The 27794-nt window shown below is 37.4% G+C and overlaps 1 protein-coding gene across 5 annotated transcripts in view; it reads right to left on the minus strand.

Annotated features, from left to right (window-relative positions):
- Positions 1–3030: 3030 nt before the first annotated feature.
- Positions 3031–27794, minus strand: part of CCDC138 (coiled-coil domain containing 138) — a 140643-nt gene continuing 115879 nt past the window's right edge. For all 5 annotated transcript variants that reach the window (XM_019434590.2, XM_019434589.2, XM_019434591.2 and 2 more), the window contains 2 exons: positions 5262–5400; positions 3031–3525 (listed from right to left, as the gene is read on the minus strand). In XM_019434590.2, coding sequence (XP_019290135.2) covers positions 3360–3525; positions 5262–5400 — 305 coding nt within the window. In that variant the 3' untranslated portion in view covers positions 3031–3359. The remainder of the gene's footprint in view (positions 3526–5261; positions 5401–27794) is intronic.

Here is a 27794-nt window from a genome sequence, read left to right on the forward strand (position 1 = left end):
CATGGTAGAACACCATTAAGTTAAGTTTCTCAGGATCCACATATGAGTGAAAACATATGGAGTCTGTCCTTCTCTGTATGACTTATTTCACTTAGCATAACACTCTCCATTTCCATCCACGTTGCTACAAAAGGTCATATTTCATTCTTTCTCATTGCCATGTAGTATTCCATTGTGTATGTAAACCACAATTTCCAACTTTGTATTTCTAGAATGCATGCTAGCCTACTTGGTCATGGATTGTTCTGGTGATACATGGTTGGTATTGACTTGTTCATAATTCTTTAGACTTTTTAATCTGTTAAATTCTTTCCTACTTCCTTTGACAATTTTTGCTACTGGGTTCATGCTAACTGTATAAAATGAATTAGGATGCTTTTTCTACATTCTGGGACAGTTTAAACAGCTTTAAATATTTTCACCTTAAAATGTCAAAACAATTCTCCTGTAAAACACCTGGACTTGATGTCATTTTTAAAAAGAATTCTGGGATGCCTGGGTGGCTCAGTCGGTTAAGTGTCCGACTCTTGATTTTGGCTCAGATCATGATCTCATGCTTGTGAGATAAAGCTCTGTGTAGAATTCTGCACTGACAGCACAGAACCTGCTTGGGGTTCTCTCTCTCCCTCTCTCTCTGCGCCTCCCCTGCTCCCCACATGCATGCACACACTCTGTCTCAAAATAAATAAACTTAAAAAGAATTCTTCCGTAATTTTATCAAAGACTTCAATAATTTTCTATTGCATATTTCTTAATTTTTTTAGTATTTTTGAGAGAGAGAGAGACAAGAGTGTGAGTGGGGGAGGGTCAGAGAGAGAAGGAGACACAGAATCTGAAGCAGGCTCCAGGCTCCAAGCTGTCAGCACAGAGCCCGATGTGGGGCTCAATTCACAAACCGTGAGATCATGACCTGAGCCGAAGTTGACACTTAACGAACTGAGATACCCAGATGTCCCATATTGCATATTTCTTGATATGATTTTTATAAATTGTTTTCTAGAAAATAGTTTATTTCATCCAGATTTTCAAATTTATCAGAACAGGGTAATAAAGAATTTATAACATTAAAAAAACACTTTTACTTATCCTAATAAATATTTTTATTCTTTACAAGTTCCTAGCTTCTATTTTTTTGCTATGACTATGTATTTTCTTTTTATTCTTCAGTGTTTTGAGAATATTGATCCTGCCTTTAATAGTAGTTACCCTGACATTTTTGACAAACATGCCTTTATCCTTCTTTTCTCTGTCAAAGTTAATTTTGATATGGAACATTCTGACTCTATTTCTCATGAAAATATGGAAGATTTTACTCACTAGCTCTTCCATCTGTGCTTCAATCTCTGGGCTCCATTAATTCTCAGTTTTTAACATCAGTTAATATAGTTTATCCAAATATCACTAAATTATTGCTTTTCCCATTTTTTATCCTTTTGAAAAATTTAACACTTCACCCCATTTTACAAATTTACAATAATTAATTACATTTATTTATGCTTATGTGATTTCAGTTTCACTAGTCTTGTGGTATGAGGTGGATTTAATAAATCCAATTTCCCTTCATGTCTAAGTTGGTTGGAATGATCTAAGTAAGCAGCTTCTTGTCTCAAGACATGGTATCCTTTCTAAACACTTACATATCTGAAAATGTCTTTCTTCCATTGTCTTCATCTGTGAAAGCATCTTCACTAGGTATAAATTCTTTAAGTAAAACTTTTCCTCTCCAAAACATGAGAGGGTAGTTTCCTATCAACTTCTGGCATTGCATGAGGCTAACTTGGTTTTTCTTCTCTTGCAGGTAACTGGCTTTTGTTTGTTCTTGCCTTTATCCTCATAATACTTAGAATTAAATTACAGTTCATTTTTAAATTATAGGATGCATCTAATTATAGAATGCTTTTCTCATTGATTTTTCTGGAACACGATGTGCTCTTTCAATCCATACATGCAGATCTTTCTTTGGTGCCCCAAAATCTTTGTTCAACTATATCTCTGAGCAGTACTTTTGCTCTATCTGTTCTGTTCTTTTCTTCAGAAACATCAAATACGCCAGGCTCAAGTGCCAACCTTTGCTCTTCCATCGGCTGTCCACTCTCTCGTTGGTACCATCTCAAGGTACTTGTGAGAGCTACTCTTTTTCCTCGTGACACTGATTCTATCTTTTGCCATATCAGTGATGGTATATTTTTGTGTCTGCTGTGCATTTCTCCTTCTGCATTCTTTAGTTCCTTAAAGTGTCACTATACTCAACCTGTTCTCTCTTTATGGCTTTCTGTTTCTGCTTCACAAACAGCACATTTTTATACTCATCTGAAGAGGCCCAAGTGTTTCCTGAAAATTTCTCCACTTCTGGAAATGAGAATATATACTGATACAGCATAATTTAGGACAATGCTCCTTTTCTGTGTTTCTCAGTATTCTGTCCCAACTCCCACCATCTCCATCCACCTCACCCAGACCTGTGGCTACTTCACCCATCTTGGGTTATATAGCAAGAGATATCCCTGGGTGTTGGGAGACTAAGATATTTTTATGTTTTGTTGTTTTTTTTTTTTTTTTAAAAACCCATCTATGGTACATATATAGTTTGGTGATGATTAAATTATTTTGGAAAAAATAATAGAAAAAATTCTTTACTCTGTGAACAGCACAATAAAAAATCAGTTTTTGTGAATCTAGGATATACACAAAAGTTATAGTATGAGGATGGCAGTTAAAACATATACTTTTGGGGTGCCTGGGTGGCTCAGGTGGTTAAGCTTCCGACTTCTGCTCAAGGTCATGATCTTACGGTTTGTGGGTCCCAGTCCCACGTTGGGCTCTGTGCTGAGGCTCGGAGCCTGGTGCCTGCTTCTTATTCTGTGTCTGTCTCCCTCTCTCTCTCTACCCCTTGCCTCCATTCATGCTCTCTCTCTCTCTCTCTCTCTCAAAAATAAACATTAAAAAGATTTTTTTAACTTATATACTTTTGCTTCTGAAAGGGGAAATTGTTGATATTTTGAGAAAGAATGACAACATGATCTAATCCTCTTTCCCACATAAACACCAATTTTATTCCAAATAATCACATAATTTAAAAACTTTTCCTAAAACACTCTTACAAAAAGTAACCCCAGTATCACTAATTCTGGAAATTCCATTTTGTACATTAGTAAGTACTACCTCAACTGAACTGAAACAGTCCAAAAATTCCATAGCTTCTATAGATTCAACTTAAAAGTGAAAAAAAATTATATTTTTCATGATAAATGATGCTACTGATAACTTTACTTGGTAGACTTTTAGTTACTTTGGTGATTTTTACAATCTTACAAATAAGCAACACATATATAATTTATATAAAATAATATTAAGCTATTCTAATGGCTTGCACTGGAGGCCAAGGAGTTGCATTTTGTTAAACCCAAATTGAACAGAGTTGAATTTAAGTTAATACAGAGAAAGGCATGCTCTGGATGTGTTGTCCTTTGCATTTCTTGAAGCATCAGATGAATTGTAAAAAGTTCAAAGAGCTTCTTATTACTCCTGGAAGAGAATGAATACATTAACTTAATTGCACACACTTAGGAAGTTTATCTGGAATGGCAATGAGCAATCATTTACTTGTAAATGTGGGCAAATGGCACCTGGTTTTCAACATAGTGCAGAAAATATGTAACTAAAGGATTAATATGTCAAGACAAACAAAAAGGGGTTTTAGGAGAGAAGGCTAAAGTGGAAAACTATTCAAGGAAAAAAAGAATATGCTCTATGATCCTGAAAACTGAACCCTATTCACCATTAAAATGCTTGAGAATATTTTCTTCCTCACAGTTAGAAAAATTAAAATACTTGATCATCTTATTTTAAGTAAGTAGCAGAACATTGGGTTACCTTTTGACTTAGGTCAAAAATACCTTTTCAACCAACCTACCTGTAATTATCAGTCAGTAATTTCATTTTCAATCAGAATAATATCTGAAACATTTTTCTTATTTCCTTGTCTATATATATTTGCCTCCTGAAAGAAATTATCAAATAACCTATATAACCACCTGCTAAATACAAAACGATTCACATCTTTGTGGTTTTAAAGATTTACTTCAAGACCTGCTTGAGCGTCAGCTATTCCCAGCCCTCCATTTAGAGATTTGTTCTAGCTCTTTCTCTCAGTCTGAAATGAACGTAAGCTATAAAACACATCGAGAATAGTAAAATGCTTTGGCTCAAGGATATACTTGCACTTTGGGAATACATAAACATAAACCCGTGAATTAAGAGCCAAGACCAAATTAAACCCAAGTAATGTTACTGCAGCTTCAAGGCACTACAGGTAAACTACAACATGTCTTCCTGAGGATTTACTGATTACAAATCAAGATAACCATGGTACCGTCAGTCTGCAAATAAAGGAAGAAAATTAATTGATAAGTTTACCTGACATTTGTCCCAAACTAATAATGTATGAGGTTTTATTTTGACAATTAATAACTTACTGTGGTGTGGTACAGTGTACTAAGCACCAAGCAGAACATGTGGACCTACTAGCACACATCTACAAATAATTTTAAGATGTATTATATTTACTATTCAAGTACACCGAGGCCAGATAAAATACCTAGGTTCATTACCATGCAAATCACAAAGGAGAGGAAAGGAATGGGGCAGTGGAGCTGAACCAAAATCAAAATTTTACCATTATAAACATGGGATGAGACAGATGTTTAATTTGCCTCAAAAGAAACAACAGAAAATACCTCAAGATTAGGAAAATAAAGCTTAAAATCTATGTCCTTTATTTATAATTTAGTAACTGGTTATATCGAAGTTTGCATCAGGGGAAAGAAGACGAAATGCAAAAGCCCTTAATTCTCACAATAAAATCCAAATTAGTGGCGTAACAAGCCCATAATTCTGCTTCATTCTAATTCCCTAAATTCGTTTCAATACATCAATAAGGATTTGCATACATACTTTTATTACCTTTTTTATTTTCACCTGTGGTATTACAGAGTATCCGTGTGCAGTAAGTCACTCTGATACTACCACTTGCTAAAACTACCATACTTGCTAAAAACTGCTCTTATTTTTACATACCCTGTGGTACTTAAAGTTTGTTTAGCAGAAATGAACTATGGAAACAAGATGTTTCTAGATGGATACTCCAGTTCTCATCTGTTACTATGTATCTTAGACATGCATTAATATTTTATGATTCTCAAGTTTCTACATCACAATAATACGTCTTTCAATACAAAATTTGAGAAATAAAAAAATCTTACTTGATTTTGGAAAGTTTCTGCAGAATAATACTGAGCTTTTCTAGTATTTGAAGATCAAGCTTAGGGGCTCGAAGCAGCACTGAGCAAGTACGAAAAAATAAAGTGTTGCTACAGGCTTCCAGGAAAGGCTGCAAAGATTCTGCAAAACAAATTACCAGTGCTTTACTGTTAGGGAGTAGATAAAAAGAAAATTAAAAACAAAATAAACCTGAAGTATATGGGGGTATTCATAAATATTGGTTTGGATTTTCATTCTTTTCATACTTTGGGGCAAAAATATCATCACTTGAAAAATTAAAGTCTCCACTGGCTCTTGTTGAACAATGAAACCAAAAATAAGATTATTTTCCCTAATATCCAACTTCCATTAGTCAGCACTTAGCAGAAATTCCATGTTTGAAAGAATTGGGGAAAGTCATTTCTTCAGTAAGTTCATAATAGTAGACTGACTTTAAACAATTAGCAATAAGAAATATTTTTGGAACAGCAATTTTTTAAAAAACCCTACCTTTAAGAATTTCATTTGTGTGTTAATGACAATTTACATAATCAATGGCTAGGGAATAACGTTTTAACATAAGAGCAAAAGGGTGAAAAGACTGAAAATATTACAAAATAAAAAATTTTTCACGTCTATGTAAAAAAAAATTACAAAACTTAAAAAGCAAAAAGTTCTAAAAAACAAAAGCAAAAAAAAAAAAAAAGGAAATCCCCTTGTAATATATTTGCCAGAAGATTGACACTTTTTTTTTTAGACTGATACTATTTTTAAAAAAGCTTTTATAATCAGTATGAAAAAGATGGACCTAATATTTTTTTTAGTAATGAGCAAAGGGCACAAGCAAACAATCATGACAGAATAAATATAGAAAACATATTCAACCTTAGCAAGAATAAAATAATTAGAACTTGGCAAATGTGTATTAAAAGTCTTGAAAGGGTATATCCTTCGATTCAGCAATTCTGCCTCTAAGCCTGTGTCGGAATCAGATGTATGCAGAGGTCTGTGCATATGGGCCACAGAAAAGTCTGTAATAGTGAGAACTGAAAGCTCTGCTAAAGTGGTTATGAGCTGAACACAATAACGTATAAACATACTAAGATGCACATCGCTAGTGGGGCACCTGGGTGGCTCAGTTGGTTAGGTGACTGACTTCGGCTCAGGGCATGATCTTGCAGTTTCTGAGTTCCAGCCCCGCATTGGGCTCTGTGCTGACAGCTCAGAGCTGGAGCCTACTTCAGATTCTGTTCTCCCCCTCTCTCTACCCTTCCCCTGCTCACGTTCTGTGTCTCTGTCTCTCAATAATAATAAATAAACATTTAAAAAAAAGATGTACATCACTAGTATTGGTAATTAGGGGGGCTTGAAAAGAAGCAAAAATCAGAGATTTTTAGACCATACATTATCGCCTTTAAAATAGGTAAATTCCCGTGTAAAAAGCCTCTGTAAAATTCAGAGGCTACCACAGTAAATACAGGACTTTATTTCACACAGGTAAATAAGTCCATAGATACAAAGGACAAAAAAATATGAGAGCTTTGTATAATCATTATTTTTGAATCCACAAGAACAGCTTGAAAGACTGTCTTTACTGAACAAAATATTCAATAATGAAACCAACGAAATCCATACTAGTAAAGTCAGAAGAATGTTGTGATAACAGATGAGAGGTGATACAGGCTGGCAATGGAGCATGATGACAATGGTCACGTGTCCTCTGCATATTACCATGTGGTAAAAAGTAGGAGAAAAAATGTAATACTTTCCCCAGTATTACAGCAGTCTAACCCAAGTATGGACTAAACTGACTTCATCAAGTCCTGTGTTATGTGTGTGCGCCTGTGTGTGTGTGTGCGCCTATGTGTGTGTGTGCACGCACGTGTATCTCAGTTATAGAATCTTTTTTTTATTTGATAAAGAATATGAATGTTTAATAAACCAATATTCAAAATAGTTACACACATCTGTTTTCACTTTATGTGAATTAAAAAAAATCATTGTGACAAATCTTATAACCTTAACTTAAAATACATGAATATTAACATTTACTAATATATTTACACATCTTATTTACATCATCAACAAATCTGATGAAAACCAGCATATGTTATTTTAACACAGCAGGTTTTGATCAGTCTTTGAAAATTGATCCAGGAATGTGCACTGAATTTAGTTAAAAAACATTTCAACCTTTCTGAACTCCTAGAAGTTACCTACTCACACAAAATATTCCAAAGCCTCTGTTTAAAAATTAAACAAAATCAGGAGCAGCTGTATTTCATCTTAAAAGACTATAAAACTGCTTTGTTTAAAAATATGAAAATTCTTATGGTATTTTTTAAGTGTATACTTTTACTTTTTGCATCAAAATTACTTAAATGAACATTAAGCATCTAATAAAAGTTATAAATATTCTATCATCTGTGACATTGTGTACTTCATGATTTGAAACAGCTACAAATTAGTTCTCATATAATACCTTTATGAGGTAGGGCCGGTAGTAATCCCATTTTACAAAGGAGGAAAATGAGATGTGCCTATACGCTACTGAAAAGACTGAAGTTAAATTTCTTTTCTTAAAAACCACACTTTCTTATTAGCCTACCTAATTTCTTTTACAAGTGAAAAGGCCTGTTTCAAAGCAGGGGACTGGAGAGGTTGGGAGGAGTGTGTCATTCAAGTATTTCTCAGCAAAGTACCTTCTATGTTGGATACTTAATTAAGGGGGGAAAAATTAGGATTATGGGTTACCTGAATGCATCTACCTAATCAACGGAAGTTACTAACAGAACTGCAAAATCCTTCACCAACATGGTACTTTACGCTTTTTAATTTTTCCTGAAGTCGAAATACTGTTTCTTTTTTTACTCAGAGGTCTTCTAAAATTAAGATCTGAATTATAATCCTGATGGTACACCAAGAGCTCTTTAGTGCATTTTACTGCTCTAAACTTTAATTAGATACCAATATATTTCCCACCACTGACCACTAGGTAAGTTAATAAAACATAAAAATACATTAAAAAAAAAAAAAAAACAACGAAATGAGATCTCTTCTCAGGTTCGTCTCTGCACAAAGATGTTTCTGTAAACACTTTTAAACCAGTATCTTAAAATTCCAAATTATTCAAGTATCTCTTTAAACATATGTCTACACATTAGTAAAAATTGGGGAAAATATGTAAAGTCTTAAAATTCTCATCTGTAATTCCATGGAAATCATTTACAAAAACTATTTGCCTTTTTTTAAAACCTTCTCAATACCATTTCTTGAGAAGCAGAATTCCATCTTGCATTACTATTACTTTGCATTGCAAGTTTTAACAATTTCTATTGGGTATTTAAACTAATTTTTCCTGAATTCTCCCTTCCCATTTTCTCCCTCTCATCATTGCATCATTGTCACACTGTTACTAGCTGACAAACACTAGGGCTAGTGAGACTCATCTTTCTAAGAAATTAAGTTAAAGGCATGGCACTTTTTCTTCATTGCAAATGCTAAATACAAGGCCAAATTCACCTTCCAATAAGGAGTTTCTTAAATGTGCTCCCAATAGAGGGGTGGGGGGTGGGGGAGAAGCTCCACTGCTACAATATAAACATACCAGAAAAGAAGATCCAAAGAACTGTGAATCAAATACAAGCAAGCATAATTCTTAAGATAGTTCTATTATCCTGGGAAGGGAGGATCAGTTACAGAATCTTCTTAAAGAATGAAATATAGGTTACAAATATAGCACACATAATCTACAAATAGCATTAAAAACACACTGACTGTAATTTCCAAGCAGCTTCATTAAAAAAATGCACACAGTTTTATTTCAGATCCTAAGACATATGATTCATGTCAACTCTGAACAGGAAAGTTATATATATGGCTAATATACTTGAAATTAATGGGTAAAGAACAATCATATAAGTCACTGCCAGAAAGACCACTGAGGGTTCTTAACATACCTATAATTTACAATATTGATGTTTTCAATTTAAAAGCGTAGAAACCACATAAGAAAACTATAATGGCTTTTTGTATAGTAGACCCTTCAACTCGGATTTGAACTACACAGGTCCACTTACACACAATTTTTTTTCAATAAACAGTGCAGTACTATAAATGTATTTTCTCTTCCTTATGATAGTCTTAGTAACATTTTTTTCTTTAGCTTACTTTATTGTAATAATACAGCACATAATACATATAACATACAAACTACGTGTTAACCAACTGCTTACATTATCCGTAAGACTTCCAGTCAACAGTAGGCTATTAGTAGTTAAGTTTTAGGGGAGTTAGTTAGAAGTTCTATGCAGATTTTCAACTGCTTGGGGGGTGGGTAGTGTAAAGGCATGAAAGAGTGTATCTTCCTTTATTTGACTACACTGTAAATGTAAATCAAGTCTTGGAATGAACAAAGCACACACATTTAAGGGCTATTACTAAAAGCCCCAAGTAAATATTGCCAAATAAAAGTGAACTTCCTTGTATGACCTCTATAATGGAAAAAAAAAACAAGACCATCCAAAAACTTTAATACATCAGCATACTTAAAATGTGAAGCTTGTTCAGATCTTTTACAAGTAAAAGAGATTCACTGGTTTGATTTCCAGTCACTCTTAAACCTATGAGAAAGCCATAAAATAAAGAGAAAGGAAATTCTGGAATTCTTTATGTACTGGGTTAGGTTTAACTGTATGACTGAAACTCTGCAGTTTTAACATTTTTCAATTCTACAATGTTCAAATTAAATACATTTTTTTAAGCTTAGAAGAACTTCAATTTGAATAAAGGTGGCTAGTACAAGAGTGGAAAACAAAAATTGAAGGCCCAAAAGGCCAGGTGACTTGTCTTCTAAAATTCATGTAACACTGGACAAATTACTTAGCATGTCTTCACTGATTTCTACATTAAAATGGAAAGATAATGACTGGGATAATTTCTCTCCCCTAATACCTAGTCGTATTGATCAAAAATTGTAAAACAAAAAACCAGTCCCCTCAAAAACCTCTTACCTATAACAACCAAACACAAACACAGAAACAGAAAGGGGCAAAAATCAAGGTCACAAACTTAAAAAGTTCTGGCAAATGGTCTAGGATAAAAACATAAAGTTCTAGAGTGGAGAAGAGTTAGAAGTGTGGCCAGGATCCTAGCATACCTTCATCATCCTTCTTTCATATCACACACTGGGGTTGACAAAATCTTGGGAATTCTCACTAATAACCCCCAAATCTGAAGAGGAGCAAATAAAACAGCTGTTACCTTTTCATTCTTCTGATTGGGAAACAGAGAAAGGGGTTACCAGGGTCAATTTGAAAATGATGTTCCTGAGCACACACTACACTGGGGAACCAGTCTGAAGCCAAAAGAATTTCTCTGTGGGAATAGGATACTCATACCTCTCACTTTCCTAATTAGGTGAAATAAACCCAAACAAAATATTTAGCCAAATCTCAGAAGTGAGAACACAGTCCTGATAATCTAACAGCATGCCATTACTACACCCATGGGCCACAGAAAAAAATGTATATATTAAGGAAAATGGCTTTTAAACTGTAGCTCAAAGGAGAAAAGAAAACTGGACTTGGAGAGGGTGGTAAGAAGACAGTGCCTCACACCCTTCTATGAGGACACACACAAAGTATGGACAAGGAAGTCCAAGCAAGAACAAGATTGATTTAGAAACAGTATGGCAACCTGGCATAAATATTACATCAATCAATCAATCGATCAGTCAATCAATAAGAAAGGAACAAAACAAGCACAAGATAGTCAAATGTAAAAGAAGACACAGCTCAAAGAACAGGACAGTTTTCCTAAGAGTTTTGAGGTCTATATTAACCTAATAAAAACATGGCTAATCAATAAAATAGGAAGAGATGACAAACAAGATTTTAAAAAGAAAAATTTTAAACCACCATTAAAAAACTGATAAATTTAAAACATCACAAAACTGAAATGATACAGCTGAAAATTATATTACTATCATAAAAATCTGAGATAATTATAGAGAATACAAATGAAAATGATGGAAATAAATAATCAGAAAGAAGTCAATATACGGAAGACCAAAAAAGATCCAAAATAAGATTCAAGAAACAAAAAAGATGAATATATAGGAACGGGGGCGGGGGGGGGGGGGTGTGGGAAGACAAGAGAGGGAAACAAACCATAAAGACTCTTCATGATAGAGAACAAACTATGGGTTGACAGAGAGAGGTGGGTGGGAGATGGGCTCGGTACATGATGGTACTAAGGAGGGCACTTATGATGAGCACTGGGTGTTGTATGTAAGTGATAGATCACTGAATTCTACTCCTGAAACCAATATTACAGTGTATGTTAACTAATTAAAATTTTAAAAAATAAGGAGTTAAAGTTAATAAAATAATATATATTACAGTTGACCCCTGAATAACATGGGGGTTGGGGTGCTGACCACCCCTGCACAATCAAAAATCTGTGTGTAACTTCTGACTCCTCAAAACTTAACTATTAACAGCATATTACCGACCGGAACTCTTACCAATAACAAACAGTTGATTAACACATACTTAGTATGCTATATACATTACATACTGTATTCTTACAATAAAGTAAGCTAGAGAAAAAAATGTTAAGAAAATCATAAGGAAGAGAAAATACATTTATAGTACTATACTGTATTTATTGGAAAAAAAATCCACATAGAAGTACACAGGCATAGTTCAGGGGCACGTGGGTGGCTCAGTTGGTTGAGTGTCCAACTTCGGCTCAGGTCATGATCTCACAGTTTGTGAGTTTCGAGCTCCACATTGGGCTTGCTGTTGTCAGCACAGAGCCTGCTTCAGATCCTCTAACTACCCCCTTTCTGCCCCTCCCCCACTCACACTCTGTCTCAAAAATTAACATTAAAAAAAAGTGGACAGACAACAGCTCAAACCTGTGTTGTTCAAGGGATCAACTGTATATATGAAATACTAAATGAACAAAGAAATGGATCTGCAGGTTGAAAGAGCACAATAGTGATCCAAGAAAATTTGCTTCAGAACATTCAACAGCAAGATATACCCTAAACTTCATAGATAAAATAATTGTTAGCCAACCAAGCAAAACAATAAATAAATTACCACTAACAGGGAAAAAACAGGTTGTCCTCTGACTTCTCTGCAACAGTAAAAGCATGGTTTACAAAGTTTTGAACAAAAGAAAGGGAGATCTAAACTTACTCTACTCAGGCAAGATCTTGTTAAGTACAAAATGCCATCATTTTCAAACATGAAATGACTCAGCACCTCGCAAAGCACTTCCTAAATTGGGGAAGGGGGAGTGTGGGACACACACGGGGGAGGGAGCAATTAAGAGATTATTCAAAATTATGAACAAAGAAATGTAGAAGTTACAGTAAAAGAACTTGAATAGTGAATATAATTGAATGTAAAATTAAAATAAAGCAAAATAATAAGAAAACTAATATGAAGCACATGTACAAATTGTGGTCACAGAATGAAAAATATAAACTGTGATAATGTAAAAAAAATAATGTAACTAAAAAACTCAGAAATGGAGGAAGAGAGATTGAAAGTGCACTATTGCTGATGTCTTCATCTTTTTTGGCTGGGAGTCAATACTGTCTAAAACTGAAAACAGTATTTAAAATACAGTATACATTTAAAAATCACTACAATGACAAATTTTACGTTTTTATTTTATAATAAAAAAAGAAAAAGACTCAATGCTTTTTAACTTTTTTTTCAATTGTTTCATGTTTTATTTATTTTTGAGAGAGAGGATTTTTACCTTGTTCTTAACAGAAGGAATTTTTGATACAAAATATAACTCAAATCCATTTCATCTTTCCTATTAAACAGATTTAAGTATGTACACTAAATAGTTTTAATGTTTATTTTTTATTTTTTTTATTTTAAAAAATTTTTAATTTCTTTTTTTAATTTACATCCAAGTTAGTTAGCATATAGTGCAACAATGATTTCAGGAGTAAATTCCTTAATGCCCCTTACTCATTCAGCCCATCCCCCCTCCCACAACCCCTCCAGTAACCCTCTGTTTGTTCTCCAAATTTAAGATTCTCTTATGTTTTTGTCTCCCTCCCTGTTTTTATATTATTTTTGCTTCCCTTCCCTCGTTTTCATGTATTTTGTATCTCAACGTCCTCATATCAGTGAAATCATATGATATTTGTCTTTCTCTAAGTTCGCTTAGCATAATACTCTCTAGTTCTATCCATGTAGTTGCAAATGGCCAGATTTCATTCTTTTTGGTCACTGAGTAATACTCCATTGTGTATATATACTATGTCTTCTTTGTCCATTCATCCATCAATGGACATTTGGGCTCTTTCCTTTTTTTTTTTAAATTAAATTTTTTTAATATATGAAATTTATTGTCAAATTGGTTTCCATACAATACCCCGTGCTCATCCCAAAAGATGCCCTCTTCAATACCAATCACTCACCTTCCCCTCCCTCCCACCCCCCATCAACCCTCAGTTTGTTCTCAGTTTTTAAGAGTCTCTTATACTTTGGCTCTCTCCCACTCTAACCTCTTTTTTCTTTTTTCCTTCCCCTCCCCCATGGGTTTCTGTTGTTTCTCAGGATCCACATAAGAGTGAAAACATATGGTATCTGTCTTTCTCTGTATGGCTTATTTCACTTAGCATCACACTCTCCAGTTCCATCCACGTTGCTACAAAGGGCCATATTTCATTCTTTCTCATTGCCACATAGTACTCCATTGTGTATATAAACCACAATTTCTTTATCCATTCATCAGTTGATGGACATTTAGGCTCTTTCCATAATTTAGCTATTGTTGACAGTGCTGCTATAAACATTGGGGTACAAGTGCCCCTATGCATCAGCACTCCTGTATCCCTTGGGTAAATTCCTAGCAGTGCTACTGCTGGGTCATAGGGTAGGTCTATTTTTAATTTTTTGAGGAACCTCCACATGGTTTTCTAGAGCGGCTGCACCAGTTTGCATTCTCACCAACAGTTCAAGAGGGTTCCCGTTTCTCCATATCCTCTCCAGCATCTATAGTCTCCTGATTTGTTCATTTTGGCCACTCTGACTGGCGTGAGGTGATATCTGAGTGTGGTTTTGATTTGTATTTCCCTAGTGAGGAGCGACGTTGAGCATCTTTTCATGTGCATGTTGGCCATCCGGATGTCTTCTTTAGAGAAATGTCTATTCCTGTTTTCTGCCCATTTTTACACTGGATTATTTGCTTTTCAGGTGTGGAGTTTGGTGAGCTCTTTATAGATTCTGGATACTAGCCCTTTGTCCGATATGTCATTTGCAAATATCTTTTCCCATTCCGTTGGTTGCCTTTTAGTTTTGTTGATTGTTTCCTTTGCTGTGCAGAAGCTTTGTATCTTCATGAGGTCCCAATAGTTCATTTTTTTAAATTCCCTTGCCTTTTAATTACCTTGCCTTTGGGGATGTGTCAAGTAAGAAATTGCTGCGGCTGAGGTCAGAGAGGTTTTTCCCTGCTTTCTCCTCTAGGGTTTTGATGGTTTCCTGTCTCACATTCAGGTCCTTTATCCATTTTGAGTTTATTTTTGTGAATGTTGTAAAAAAGTGGTCTAGTTTCAATCTTCTGCATGTTGCTGTCCAGTTCTCCCAGCACCATTTGTTAAAGAGACTGTCTTTTTTCCATTGGATGTTCTTTCCTGCTTTGTCAAAGATTAGTTGGCCATACTTTTGTGGGTCTAGTTCTGGGGTTTCTATTCTATTCCATTGGTCTATGTGTCTGTTTTTGTGCCAATACCATGCTGTCTTGATGATTATAGCTTTGTAGTAGAGGCCAAAGTCTGGGATTGTGATGCCTCCTGCTTTGGTCTTCTTCAAAATTACTTTGGCTATTCGGGGTCATTTGTGGTTCCATATGAATTTTAGGATTGCTTGTTCTAGCTTCAAGAAGAATGCTGGTGCAATTTTGATTGAGATTGCATTGAATGTGTAGATAGCTTTGGGTAGTATTGACATTTTGACAATATTTATTCTTCCAATCCATGAGCACGGAATGTTTTTCCATTTCTTTATATCTTCTTCAATTTCCTTCCTAAGCTTTCTATACTTTTCAGCATACAGATCTTTAACATCTTTGGTTAGATTTACTCCTAGATAATTTATGCTTCTTGGTGCAATTGTGAATGGGATCAGTTTCTTCATTTGTCTTTCTGTTGCTTCATTGTTAGTGTATAAGAATGCAACTGATTTCTGTACATTGATTTTGTATCCTGCAACTTTGCTGAATTCATGTATCAGGTCTAGCAGACTTTTGGTGGAGTCTATCGGATTTTCCATGTATAATATCATGTCATCTGCAAAAAGCGAAAGCTTAGCTTCATCTTTGCCAATGTTGATGCCTTTGATTTCCTTTTGTTGTCTGATTGCTGATGCTAGCACTTCCAACACTATGTTAAACAACAGCAGTGAGAGTGGACATCCCTGTCGGGTTCCTGATCTCAGGGAAAAAGCTCTCAGTTTTTCCCCAATGAGGATGATGTTAGCTGTGGGCTTTTCATAAATGGCTTTTATGATGTTTAAGTATGTTCCTTCTATCCCGACTTTCTCGAGGGTTTTTATTAAGAAAGGATGCTGAATTTTGTCAAATGCTTTTTTTGCATCGATTGACAGGGTCATATGGTTCTTATCTTTTCTTTTATCAATGTGATGTATCACGTTGATTGATTTGCGAATGTTGAACCAGCCCTGCAGCCCAGGAATGAATCCCACTTGATCATGGTGAATAATTCTTTTTATATGCTGTTGACTTCTATTTGCTAGTATCTTATTGAGAATTTTTGCATCCATATTCATTAGGGATATTGGCCTGTAGTTCTCTTTTTTTTTTACTCGGTCTCTGTCTGGTTTAGGAATCAAAGTAATACTGGCTTCATAGAATGAGCCTGGAAGTTTTTCTTCCCTTTCTACTTTTTGGAACAGCTTGAGAAGGACAGGTATTATCTCTGCTTTAAACGTCTGGTAGAACTCCCCTGGGAAGCCATCTGGTCCTGGACTCTTATTTGTTGGGAGAATATTGATAACTGATTCATTTTCTTTGCTGGTTATGGGTCTGTTCAAGCTTTCTATTTCCTCCTGATTGAGTTTTGGAAGTGTGGGTGTTTAGGAATTTGTCCATTTCTTCCAGGTTGTCCAGTTTGTTGGCATATAATTTTTCAGAGTATTCCCTGATAATTGCTTGTACCTCTGAGGGATTGGTTGTAATAATTCCATTTCCATTCATGGTTTTACCTATTTGGGTCATCTCCCTTTTCTTTTTGAGAAGCCTGGCTAGAGGTTTGTCAATTTTGTTTATTTTTTCAAAAAACCAACTCTTGGTTTCATTGATCTTCTCTACAGTTTTTTTAGATTCTATATTGTTTATTTCTGCACTGATCTTTATTATTTCTCTTCTTCTGCTGGGTTTAGGCTGTCTTTGCTGTTCTGCTTCTGTTTCCTTTAGGTGTGCTGTTAGATTTTGTATTTGGGATTTTTCTTGTTTCTTGAGATAGGCCTGGATTGCAATGTATTTTCCTCTCAGGACTGCCTTCGCTGCGTCCCAAAGCGTTTGGATTGTTGTATTTTCATTTTCGTTTGTTTCCATATATTTTTTAATTTCTTCTCTAATTGCCTGGTTGACCCATTCATTCTTTACTAGGGTGTTCTTTAACCTCCATGCTTTTGGAGGTTTTCCAGACTTTTTCCTGTGGTTGATTTCAAGCTTCATTGCATTGTGGTCTGAAAGGATGCATGGTATGATCTCAATTCTTATATACTCATGAAGGGCTGTTTTGTGACCCAGTATGTGATCTATCTTGGAGAATGTTGCATGTGCACTCGAGAAGAAAGTATATTCTGTTGCTTTGGGATGCAGAGTTCTAAATATATCTGTCAAGTCCATCTGATCCAATGTATCATTCAGGGCCCTTGTTTCTTTATTGACCGTGTGTCTAGATGATCTATCCATTGCTGTAAGTGGAGTATTACAGTCCCCTGCAATTACCACATTCTTGTCAATAAGGTTGCTTATGTTTGTGAGTAATTGTTTTATATATTTGGGGGCTCCCGTATTCGGCGCATAGACATTTATGATTGCCAGTTCTTCTTGATGGATAGACCCTATAATTATTATATAATGCCCTTCTTCATCTCTTGTTACAGCCTTTAATTTAAAGTCTAGTTTGTCTGATATAAGTATGGCTACTCCAGCTTTCTTTTGACTTCCAGTAGCATGATAAATAGTTCTCCATCCCCTCACTTTCAATCTGAAGGTGTCCTCAGGTCTAAAATGAGTCTCTTGTAGACAGCAAATAGATGGGTCTTGTTTTTTTATCCATTCTGATACCCTATGTCTTTTAATTGGTGCATTTAGTCCATTTACATTCAGTGTTATTAGAGAAAGATATAGGTTTAGAGTCATTGTGATGTCTGTAGGTTTCATGCCTGTATCAACGTCTCTGGTACTTTGTCTCACAGGATCCCCCTTAGGATCTCTTGTAGGGCTGGTTTAGTGGTGATGAATACCTTCAGTTTTTGTTTGTTTGGGAAGACCTTTATCTCTCCTTCTACTTTAAATGACAGATTTGCTGCATAAAGGATTCTCGGCTGTATATTTTTTCTGTTCATATTAAAGATTTCCTGCCATTCCTTTCTGGACTACCAAGTTTCAGTAGAGAGATCAGTCACGAGTCTTATAGGTCTCCCTTTATATGTTAGAGCACGTTTATCCCTAGCTGCTTTCAGAATTTTCTCTTTATCCTTGTATTTTGCCAGTTTCACTATGATATGTTGTGCAGAAGATCGATTCAAGTTACGTCTGAAGGGAGTTCTCTGTGCCTCTTGGATTTCAATGCTTTTTTCTCTCCCCATATCAGGGAAGTTCTCAGCTGTGATTTCTTCAAGTACACCTTCAGCACCTTTCCCTCTCTCTTCCTCCTCTGGAATACCAATTATGCATAGATTATTTCTCTTTAGTGCATCACTTAGTTCTCTAACTCTCCCCTCATTCTCCTGGAATTTTTTCTCTTTTTCTCAGCTTCCTGTTTTGCCATAATTTTATCTTCTAGTTCACCTATTCTCTCCTCTGCCTCTTCAATCCGAGCTGTGGTCACCTCCATTTTATTTTGCAGTTCATTTACAGCATTTTTTAGCTCTCCTGCTGTTTCTTAGTCCCTTGATCTCTGTAGCAAGAGATTCTCTGCTGTCCTCTATATTGTTTTCAAGCCCAGCGATTAATTTTATGACTATTATTTTAAATTCACTTTCTGTCATATTGTTTAAATCCTTTTTGATCAGTTCATTAGCTGTCATTACTTCCTGGAGATTCTTTTGAGGGGATTTCTTCCGTTTCGTCATTTTGGATAGTCCCTGGAGTGGTGGGGACCTGCAGGGCACTTCCCCTGTGCTGTCTTGAATAACTTGCATTGGTGGGCGGGGCTGCAGTTAGACCTGATGTCTGCCCCCAGCCCACTGCTGCAGCCACAGTCCGACAGGTGTGTAACTTCTCTTCCCCTCTCCTAGGTGTGGGATTCACTGTAGGGTGGTGTGACCCCTGTCTGGGGTACTTGCACACTGCCAGGCTTGTGGTTCTGGGGATCTGGCGTATTAGCTGGGGTGGATCGGCAAGGTGCACAGGGGCGGGAGGGGCAGGCTCAGCTCAATTATCCTTCTGTGATCCGCTTCAGGGGGGGTCCTGCAGCACCGTGAGGGAGTCAGATCTGCCACCGGAGGGATGGATCCGCAGAAGTACAGCATTGGGCGTTTGCCAGGTGCAAGCAAGTTCCCTGACAGGAAGTGGTTCCCTTTGAGATTTTGGCTGGGGGATGGGTGAGGGAGATGGCGCTGGTGAGCGCCTTTGTTCCCTGCCAAGCTGAGCTCTGTCGTCCGGGGCTCAACAACTTTCCCTCCTATTGTCCACTAGCCCTCCCGCTCTCTGAGCAGAGCTGTTAACTTATAACATTCCAGATGTTAAGTCCTGCTTGCTGTCAGAACACACTCCGTCTGGCCCCTCCGCTTTTGCAAGTCAGGCTCAGGGCTCTGCTTTGCCAGTGGGATGCCCCTCCACCCCGGGTCCCTCCCGCCAGTCCATGTAGCGTGCACCGCCTCTCCGCCCTTCCTACCCTCTTCCGTGGGCCTCTTGTCTACGCTTGGCTGCAGAGAATCCATTCTGCTAGTTTTCTGGCAGTTTTCTGGGTTATTTAGGCAGGTGTGGGTGGAATCTAAGTGATCAGCAGGACGCGGTGAACCCAGCGTCCTCCTACGCCGCCATCTTCTCCCCTCCTCTTTAATGTTTATTTTTGAGAGAGAGAGAGAGAGAGAGAGAGAGAGAGAGAAGGAGGGAGGAAGGGAGTCAGACCATGAGCGGGGAAGGGGCAGAAAGAGAGGGAGACAAAGAAGCTGAAGCAGGCTCTGAGCTGTCAGCATAGAGCCTGACACAGGGCTTGAAATCACAAACTGTGAGATCATGATCTGAGCCAAAGTCAGATGTTTAACCAACTGAGCTACCCAGGCACCCCTTAACTAACTGGAATTTAAATAAAAACTTAAAAAAAATAGATTTCATTAAGTAACATGTATAATAAATCCCATTTCTGTAAAAGTATTTCCATCTGCTTATCCATTCATCCGTATTTTCACATGTACACAACAATAGAAAGGTGCCCGAAATAACATTTACTTAACGTTAATGATGGTGTTTTTTTTTTTGTTGTTTGTTTTTTTTAAGGTAGGCTCCACAGCCAGCGTGGAGCCCAGTACAGGGCTTTAACTTAAGACCTGAGCTGAGACCAACAGCTACCGATGCTTAAGTGAGCCACCCAGGCACCCTGATGGTCATTTCTAAATGATAAAGTTTATGGTGATGCTTAAACAACAACAACAACACGCTTTCTACACTTCTTCTTAACTTGATTTTTTTTTTCTTTAGTTCTAAAAGTTTATTTATATTTAATATTAGGTTGTGGTTAAATATGCATAAAACTTAACATTTTAACCATTTTTAAGTGTAGAGTTTGTTAGTGTTAAATACATTCACATTGTTGTGCAGACATCCATCTCCAGAAATTTTCCATTTTTCCTAACAAAAACTGCACCCATGAAACACTAACACCCACCTCCATGTGTTCCCTCAGCTCCTGGCAACCAACATTCTACTTCTCTCTTTATAGATTTGACTATTCTAGGTATTTTGTGTAAATAGAATCATGTAATATTTGTTTTTTTTTATGTCTGGCTTATTTCACTTAACATAATGTCCTCCAGGTTCATCCAGGTTGTAGTAGGTATCAAAATTTCCTTCCTTTTTAAAGCTGAATAATATTCCATTTTATGTATACATCACATTTTCCCTTGCTGCTTTCAAGATTCTCTCTTTGACTTTTGACAATATAATTATCATGTGTCTTTACTGTAGGCACTTTGAGTTTATCCTGAAGTTCACTGAGCTCTGGAATTTGGTGAACGTCTTAGATTTGTAAAACCATGTCCTTCCTCAAATTTGATAAGTTTTCAGCCATTATTTCTTCAAATAGATTATGAAGATGCAGATTATTCTACTCTTTTCTCTCTCTTCTTCACATTTCTATACCATAATGTGTATATTGATTTACTTAATGATGTCTCGTAAGTCCTTTAGGCCCTGCTCTGTTCCTTTCTCTTCATTCTTCTTTTTACTCCTCAGTCTCAATAATGCGTCTTTTTAAAAAAAATTTTTTTTAAGTTTTTATTTCTTGAGAGAGAGAGAGACAGAGAGAGAGAGAGAGAGAGAGAGAGAGAGAGAGAGAGAGAGAGAGAGAACGCAAACGCATGAGCAGGGAAGAGGCAGAAAGGGAGGGAGAGAGAAATCCTAGCAGGCTCCACATAGCGCAGAGCCTGATGCGGGGCTCAAACCCATGAACCATGAGACCATAACCTGAGCCAAAGTTGGGACACTTAACCAATTGAGCCACCCGGGGGTCCCTCAAATGCTCTGTCTTTAAGTTCACTGACTCTTTCTTCTGACTGTTTGAATCTGTTGAAGCTGTCTAGTGCTTTTTCAACTCGGTTATTGTATTTTTCAGCTCCAGAATTTCTAATTGGTTCTTTTTACAATTTCTACCTCGTTGTTGAAATTTTCACTTTTTCATAGTTTTCCTGATTTCTTTTGGTTCTGTGTTTTCTTTTAGCTCTTTGAGGATATATAAGGCAGTTGCCTTACAATTTTTTTTTAAGTTTATTTATTTGAGAAAAAGAAAGAAAGGATCCCAAGCAGGCTCTCTGCTCAGCATGGAGGCCAATGCAGGGCTCGATGTCACAACCATGAGATCATGACCTGAGCCAATATCAAGAGTCAGATGTTTAACCAACTGTACCATCTAGGTGCCCCAAGACAGTAGTTTTAAAGTCTTTGCTGAGAGAATCTACTGCATGTTTCTTTAGGGATATTTTCTCAAGATTCATTTTGTTTTGTTTTGAATGGGCCATGTTTCCTGTTTCTTTGTATGCCTTGTAATTTTTGGCTGAAAATTTATTATTTGAAAAAACAGTCACCTTTCCTAGTCCTTGCAGACTGGTATGGAAGATCTCCTTCATTAATTAGCAGTCCTCTGGGACCTTGGGAACAGTGTTGGGTATAGGCCTAAGGTCTTCTCTGGTCTTTTTTAGGCATAAGTCCTGTCTGGGCCTGTGTGTGTGCTTTTTCTTTTCCCAATTTCCCCTGACTGCTTTTACATGTCTTAATTTTCCAGAGTCTCACCTCAGCTTACTCTTGAGACATTAAATGTTATACTGTATTCCTCTGTCCATAATTTCTTGTCCCATGCATCTGTAGGTCTACAGTCCCCCTGCAACTTTCAAGTGCCATGGTGCCTACCACTGCCTTTCTCAGCCTTCAGTCTGAGATCCAAGCTATTAGCAAACATCCTAGTCTGTACTCTAAGTCAGGCAAGAGAGAAACCAATCCTTTGGGCAACTGAAATAGGCCAGAATACTGAAGATTAGTTCTACCTTGTCTTTTCTGTTCCAAGGGAGGGAGCAAGGAATTGAGCCACTTCCTCCCATCTGCCCTGTACCACTTCAGGGATGGGATGGTGCAGAGGCAACAAAAAGGTAACAAAATTTCCTATAATTTTGATTATGGCGTTCTTGAATGTGTATTAGGTTGAATGCTACAGATCTCTGACTGTTTTCCAGAGCTCCTATAAAGTTAATTTAGTCTGTAGTTGTTAAATTGCTATTTATGGGAGGAATGAGGGCCTGGAGCACCCCAGTATCCCATCTTGCTGATATCTATCTTTACTTGAATTTTAAAATAATAAACATATAGTTTGAATCCCCCAAAAAAGACTTCAAAGAAAACAGAATTTTTAGAGAGTAAAATGAAATTCAGTCTAAGTATGAAATAAAGTATATGTTGGTTCAGTTGGGAATGTAACAGAAAGTCTAATTTGTAGTGGCTTAATCAAACAGATTATTGTTTCTCTCTTAAGAGGTAGGCACTTCCTAGAACTGGTCAGGTACAAGACTATGCTATCAGAAACCCAAACTTTTCATTTCAGACTCTTTGTTTCTTCAAGTGTAATTCATGATCAAAAGGCTCTAGACAACAAGACAAAAAGAAGCATGTAGACTAGGAACAGTGCCAATCATCTGTTCCTTCTTATCAGAAAATCAAAAGCAAAAGGTTTCCAGGAAATTCTCAGTGAACTTCTAAATTCCCCTTCACTGACCATAAGTGTGTCATGCATGTGGCCATTCCTGCCAGCAAAAGAGCTGAGAGAAGATGAAGGAGAAAGATGAGAATGGTGATGGGGCAGCCAACCCATAATGTTTGCCACAAGGGGCTAAATTAAATTACCTCTTGAAAACAATTTTTTTCAATGTTTTCTTGAGTCACAGTATTTTATGTAAATTTATACTCCATACACTTGGTGGGAGGTGTTTAAATCTTCAATTTGAGAAAGGATTACCTAAAGACACAATCTCAGTGACAGGTTACTTTCAATAGTAAGGGGAGAGTGGCATAAGAACTCCCTACACCAACATTATACTAATATCTGACAAAACACTATTAGTGGGCAACTTAAGACAATAACCACATTCTTATAAATTTAAAAGTCAATCACTGAAATCTCTCAAGAGAATTATTTATCCAAGATCTGCCAACAGTTCTAATCGTGGTATGTTTTTAAAAAGTATGTGCTATCAGCAATACAGCACAGTCTTTGATAAAGAATATGTCTGCAAATATTAGACATCAGCTTGTTGATAACTGACTAGAATACTTTATGCAGTTTACACACTAAGAATTTAAGTCTGTATTTCCCAGGTAGCAGCTATTTTAATCTTTTCAGAATTCTAAGGCAAAGTGGTAATCAGAATAAAATTATTTCAAAATCAAACTCTCAACTCTCAGACATATTAACATGTTATTACATGGGACAAAATGTGTAATATTTTAATAATAAGGCTTTTTTACTTCTAGTTCTGATGGTTCCAAAGTTCTAACATGGCAACATTCAACACCAGCCAAAAAACTTCAGCTGCCCATCCCTGCACTGAATAAAGGTCACTAATACTTAAACAGGAAACAAGAGCAATAGTAAGAAGGACATGCATAGGTAATCTTTTGAAAACATGCAACTCTACATAAACTCCCCCCTTAAGTATTTTTTCCAAGTCTACCATCATTCTTTTTTGGAACAAGGCAGGTTGTAAAACACACTGAAGATTATTTCATGAAAGACGAGAGGGAGTCTGTCATGGGCCTGAAGTGGGGAAATGTACTATAGTCCAGGGACAATATCTCTCTCTGGAACAGGACAATCCCACACAAAGTGCTCAAATCCTTGGTCCTCCTTCTACTTCTTCATTCTTGAGAGAATTCCAAAGTTTCCTCCCATCCCCTTCTTTTCTTTCTTTTTTAATCCCTGGGACACAGTAAATGCTACCACCACTCCCTGCTCTGGAATCCCTTGGTTCTGGGGTCCTCAGTCCAAGGGAAGTTTCTCCCTTGTCTCTATGTTCTCCTTCTGAAAGACATTTATTCCTCATCACTGCCCTGGCCATAGCCATGTGATGTGAAACAAGTCACATCATTTCTCAGGGCATCAGGTACCCATTTATCTACAGGAATACCATGTTTTATTCACTTCATTGATTTCACTGATACTGTGTTTTTTTACTAATTAAAAGTTTGTGGCAAGCAAGCCTATTTGTGCCATCTTTCAACAGCACTTTCTCACTTCATGTCTCTGTGTCACATTTTGTAATTCCTGCAATATTTCATTATGATTTTTGGCTATTAATATATTTGCTATGGTGATCTGTGACCAGTGATCTTTGCTGTTATTTTAATTGTTTTAGGGTGCCACAAATCACACTCGTATGTAAGACGGTGAACTTCATTGATACATGTTGTGTGTTTTCTAACTACTCCACTGACCAGTCATTCCCTTGTCTCTCCCTCATCTCCTCAGGCCTCCCTATTCCCTGAGACACAACACTATTGAAATTAGGCCAATTCATAATCCTGTAATGGCCTCTACATGTTCAAGTAAAAGGAAGAGCTCAGGAAGGAAGGCATGCTGAAACCAAGATATGCCAAAAGCTAGGTGTCTTACACCAAACAGTCAAGGTGTGAATGCAAGGAAAAGTTCTTGAAGGGAATTAAAAGTACTACTCCAGTTAAGTACATGGATGATAAAGTGAAACAGCCTTATTGCTGATATGGGGAAATTGTGGTCTGTATAGAAGATCAAACCAGCCACAGCATTCCCTTAAGTCAAAGCCTAAACCAGTGCAAGGCCCTAACTCTTTTCAATTGTATGAAAGCTAAGAGAGGTGAGGAAACTGCAGAAGAAAAGTTTGAAGATAGCAGAGGTTGGTTCATGAGGTTTAAGGAAAGAAGCCATCTCCATAACATAAAAGTACAAGGTAAAGCAGCAAGTGCTAATGTAGAAGCTGCAACAAATTACCCAGAATGTCTAGCTAAGATAATGAAGATGGCTACACCATACACCAGATTTTCAGTGTAGATGAAACATCTTCTATTGGAAGAAGATGCCATCCAGGACTTTATAGCTAGAGAGAAGTCAATGCCTGGCTTCAAAGGTTCAATGGATAGACTGACTCTTTTGTTAAGAGGTAATGCAGCTGGTGACTTTAAGTTGAAGCCAATGCTCATTTACCATTCAAAAAATCCTAGGGCCTTTAAGAATTATGCTAAATCTACTCTGCCTGTGCTCTGTCAATAGAACAAAGCCTGGATAACAGCACATCTGTTAACAACATGATTCAGTGAATATTCTAAGCCTATTATTGAGACCTACTGCTCAGAAAAGAAAATTCCCTTCAAAATATTACTGGTCATTGACAATGCACCTGGTCACCCAACAGCTCTCATGGAGATATACAACATCCATTTGGCAGCCCATGTATCAAGAAGTAATTTTCACTTTCAAGTCTTATTATTTAAGAAATACACTTTGTAGATATAGCTGCCATAGATGGTGATTCCTCTGATGGTTCAGGGAGAAATCAATTAAAAACCTTCTGGAAAGAATTCACCACTCTAGATGTCATTAAGAACACTCATGATTCAAGGAAACACATCAAAATATCAATGCTAACAGGAGTTTGTCAAAGGTTGATTCCAATCCTCATGGATGACTTTGAGGGGTTCAAGACTTTGTGGAGGAAGTAACTGCAGATGTGGTAGAAAGAGCAAGAGAACTAGAATTCCAAGTGCAGCCTGAAGATGTGACTGAATTGCTGCATTCTCATGATAAAACTTGGAAAGATGAGGAGTTGCTTCTTATAAATCAGCAAAGAATGTGGTTTCTTGAGATGGAATCTACTCTTGGTGAAGATTGCTGAAATGGCAACAAATGATTTTAGAATATTCCATAAACTTAGTAGATAAAATAAAGCAGAGGCAAGATTTGAGAGGACTGACTCCAATTTTGAGAGAAGTTCTACTGTGGGTAAAATGCTACCAAACAGTATCACATGAAGGGAACAGTTCATTGACGTGGCAAACTTCATTGTCTTATTTTAAGACATTTGCCACAGCCACCCAAAACTTCAGCAACCACCACCCTGATCAATCAGCAGCCATAAACGTGGAGGTAAGACCCTCCAACAGCAAAAATACTACAACCTACTGAAAGCTTAGATGATGGTTAACATTTTTTGGTAATATGTAATATATATATATATCCATATATATTAGAGTAAATGAGGAAGGAGGGGCAGAAGGGGAGGAAGAGAATCTTAAGCCAGCACAAAGCCTAACATAGGGCTCGATCTCATGACCATGAGATCATGACCTGAACCCAAATCAAGAGTTGGATGCTAAGGGAAGAGCCAGGATGGCAGAACAGCATGGAAGTCTTTTTGTGTCTCGTATCCATGAAATACAGCCAGATCAACACTAAACCATCCTGCACACCCAGAAAAGTGAATGAGGATTAACACAACAATCTGCACAACAAAATTCAGCAGGTACATGGCGTGGGGAGGAGAACTGGGGGGAAAGAGAAGCCGCAGAAGGCAGGGAGCTGTTTTCGCTTGTGGAGAGAGAACAGAGACAGGGGGAGAGTACAGGAAAAGCACCCCCCACTCCCCACAGCAGCTGGAGAGAAAGTGGAAAAGAGGAAACAGCCACAGGGACTGAACTAAAAAGGGAGAAAGGAGAAAGCAAAGGGTGTAAATTCCATTAAGACTCTACAAAGAGGGGGAGTGCAGAGTCTGAAACACCGCAGCTCAGTACCTGGTGGTGCTCTAGTGGGAAGGGCAAATCCCCAGGAGAAGAGTGAGATGCGGGGATCCTCAGGCTACACAGGAGAGGCAGTTCCCCTGCTGGGAGGACATCTGGTAAAGGCTGTGTGGCCACCCCGCAGGCAAAGGTTCCACAATCACTGAACAACCACATTCACTGGTGCTGGAACAAGGTCGTTAAGGTTTGTGAAGCCTGGCACTAGATGTGTATTGTGATTTTCCATAATCCCTTAAACACTGCTGCTACATGATCCTATGAACTTTTTCTGAGGCGGGTTTGTACCCAGCAGCAGTATCTGGGCATCGGTAGCAGCACTTTTCTGCAAACATTCCTGGGTGTGGCCGGCATCTGGCCATTGCTCAGTGAGACTCTCCCGCAGGAGGTCTGAGCAGGTCAAAGTTGCAGTCCCTCAGAGTGAGGGGTCGGGAAACACAGCTGCATCTGACAGAAAACTCAGGAGGGAGGTGCCGCCTGGGAACCTGACAGTTTGGTCACAGACAGTGTAAAAGCAGGGGGCAGGTGGAAGCTGAAGACAAAGGACAGGTGCATGATTGCTGATCGGGAAGAGCACAGAGTTCTGATACTAGAGACAGGGTAGCTGGGTGACGCATTTTCACCCCTCCCGCACATGAGCATACATGCCTACAAGCCCCACAACAATCCACCCCAGTAAGCTATTAGCGCCATCTAGTGGAGAATGGAGCTGTTACACTAAGCCCAGCCCAACTGGGCCAACCTCACACTTCAGGAACATCACAAGACTCTCCACCTGC

This window comes from Panthera pardus, unplaced genomic scaffold (genome assembly GCF_024362965.1).
Source record: "Panthera pardus isolate Hobbes unplaced genomic scaffold, ASM2436296v1 HiC_scaffold_25, whole genome shotgun sequence".
Classification (NCBI taxonomy): Eukaryota; Metazoa; Chordata; class Mammalia; order Carnivora; family Felidae; genus Panthera; species Panthera pardus.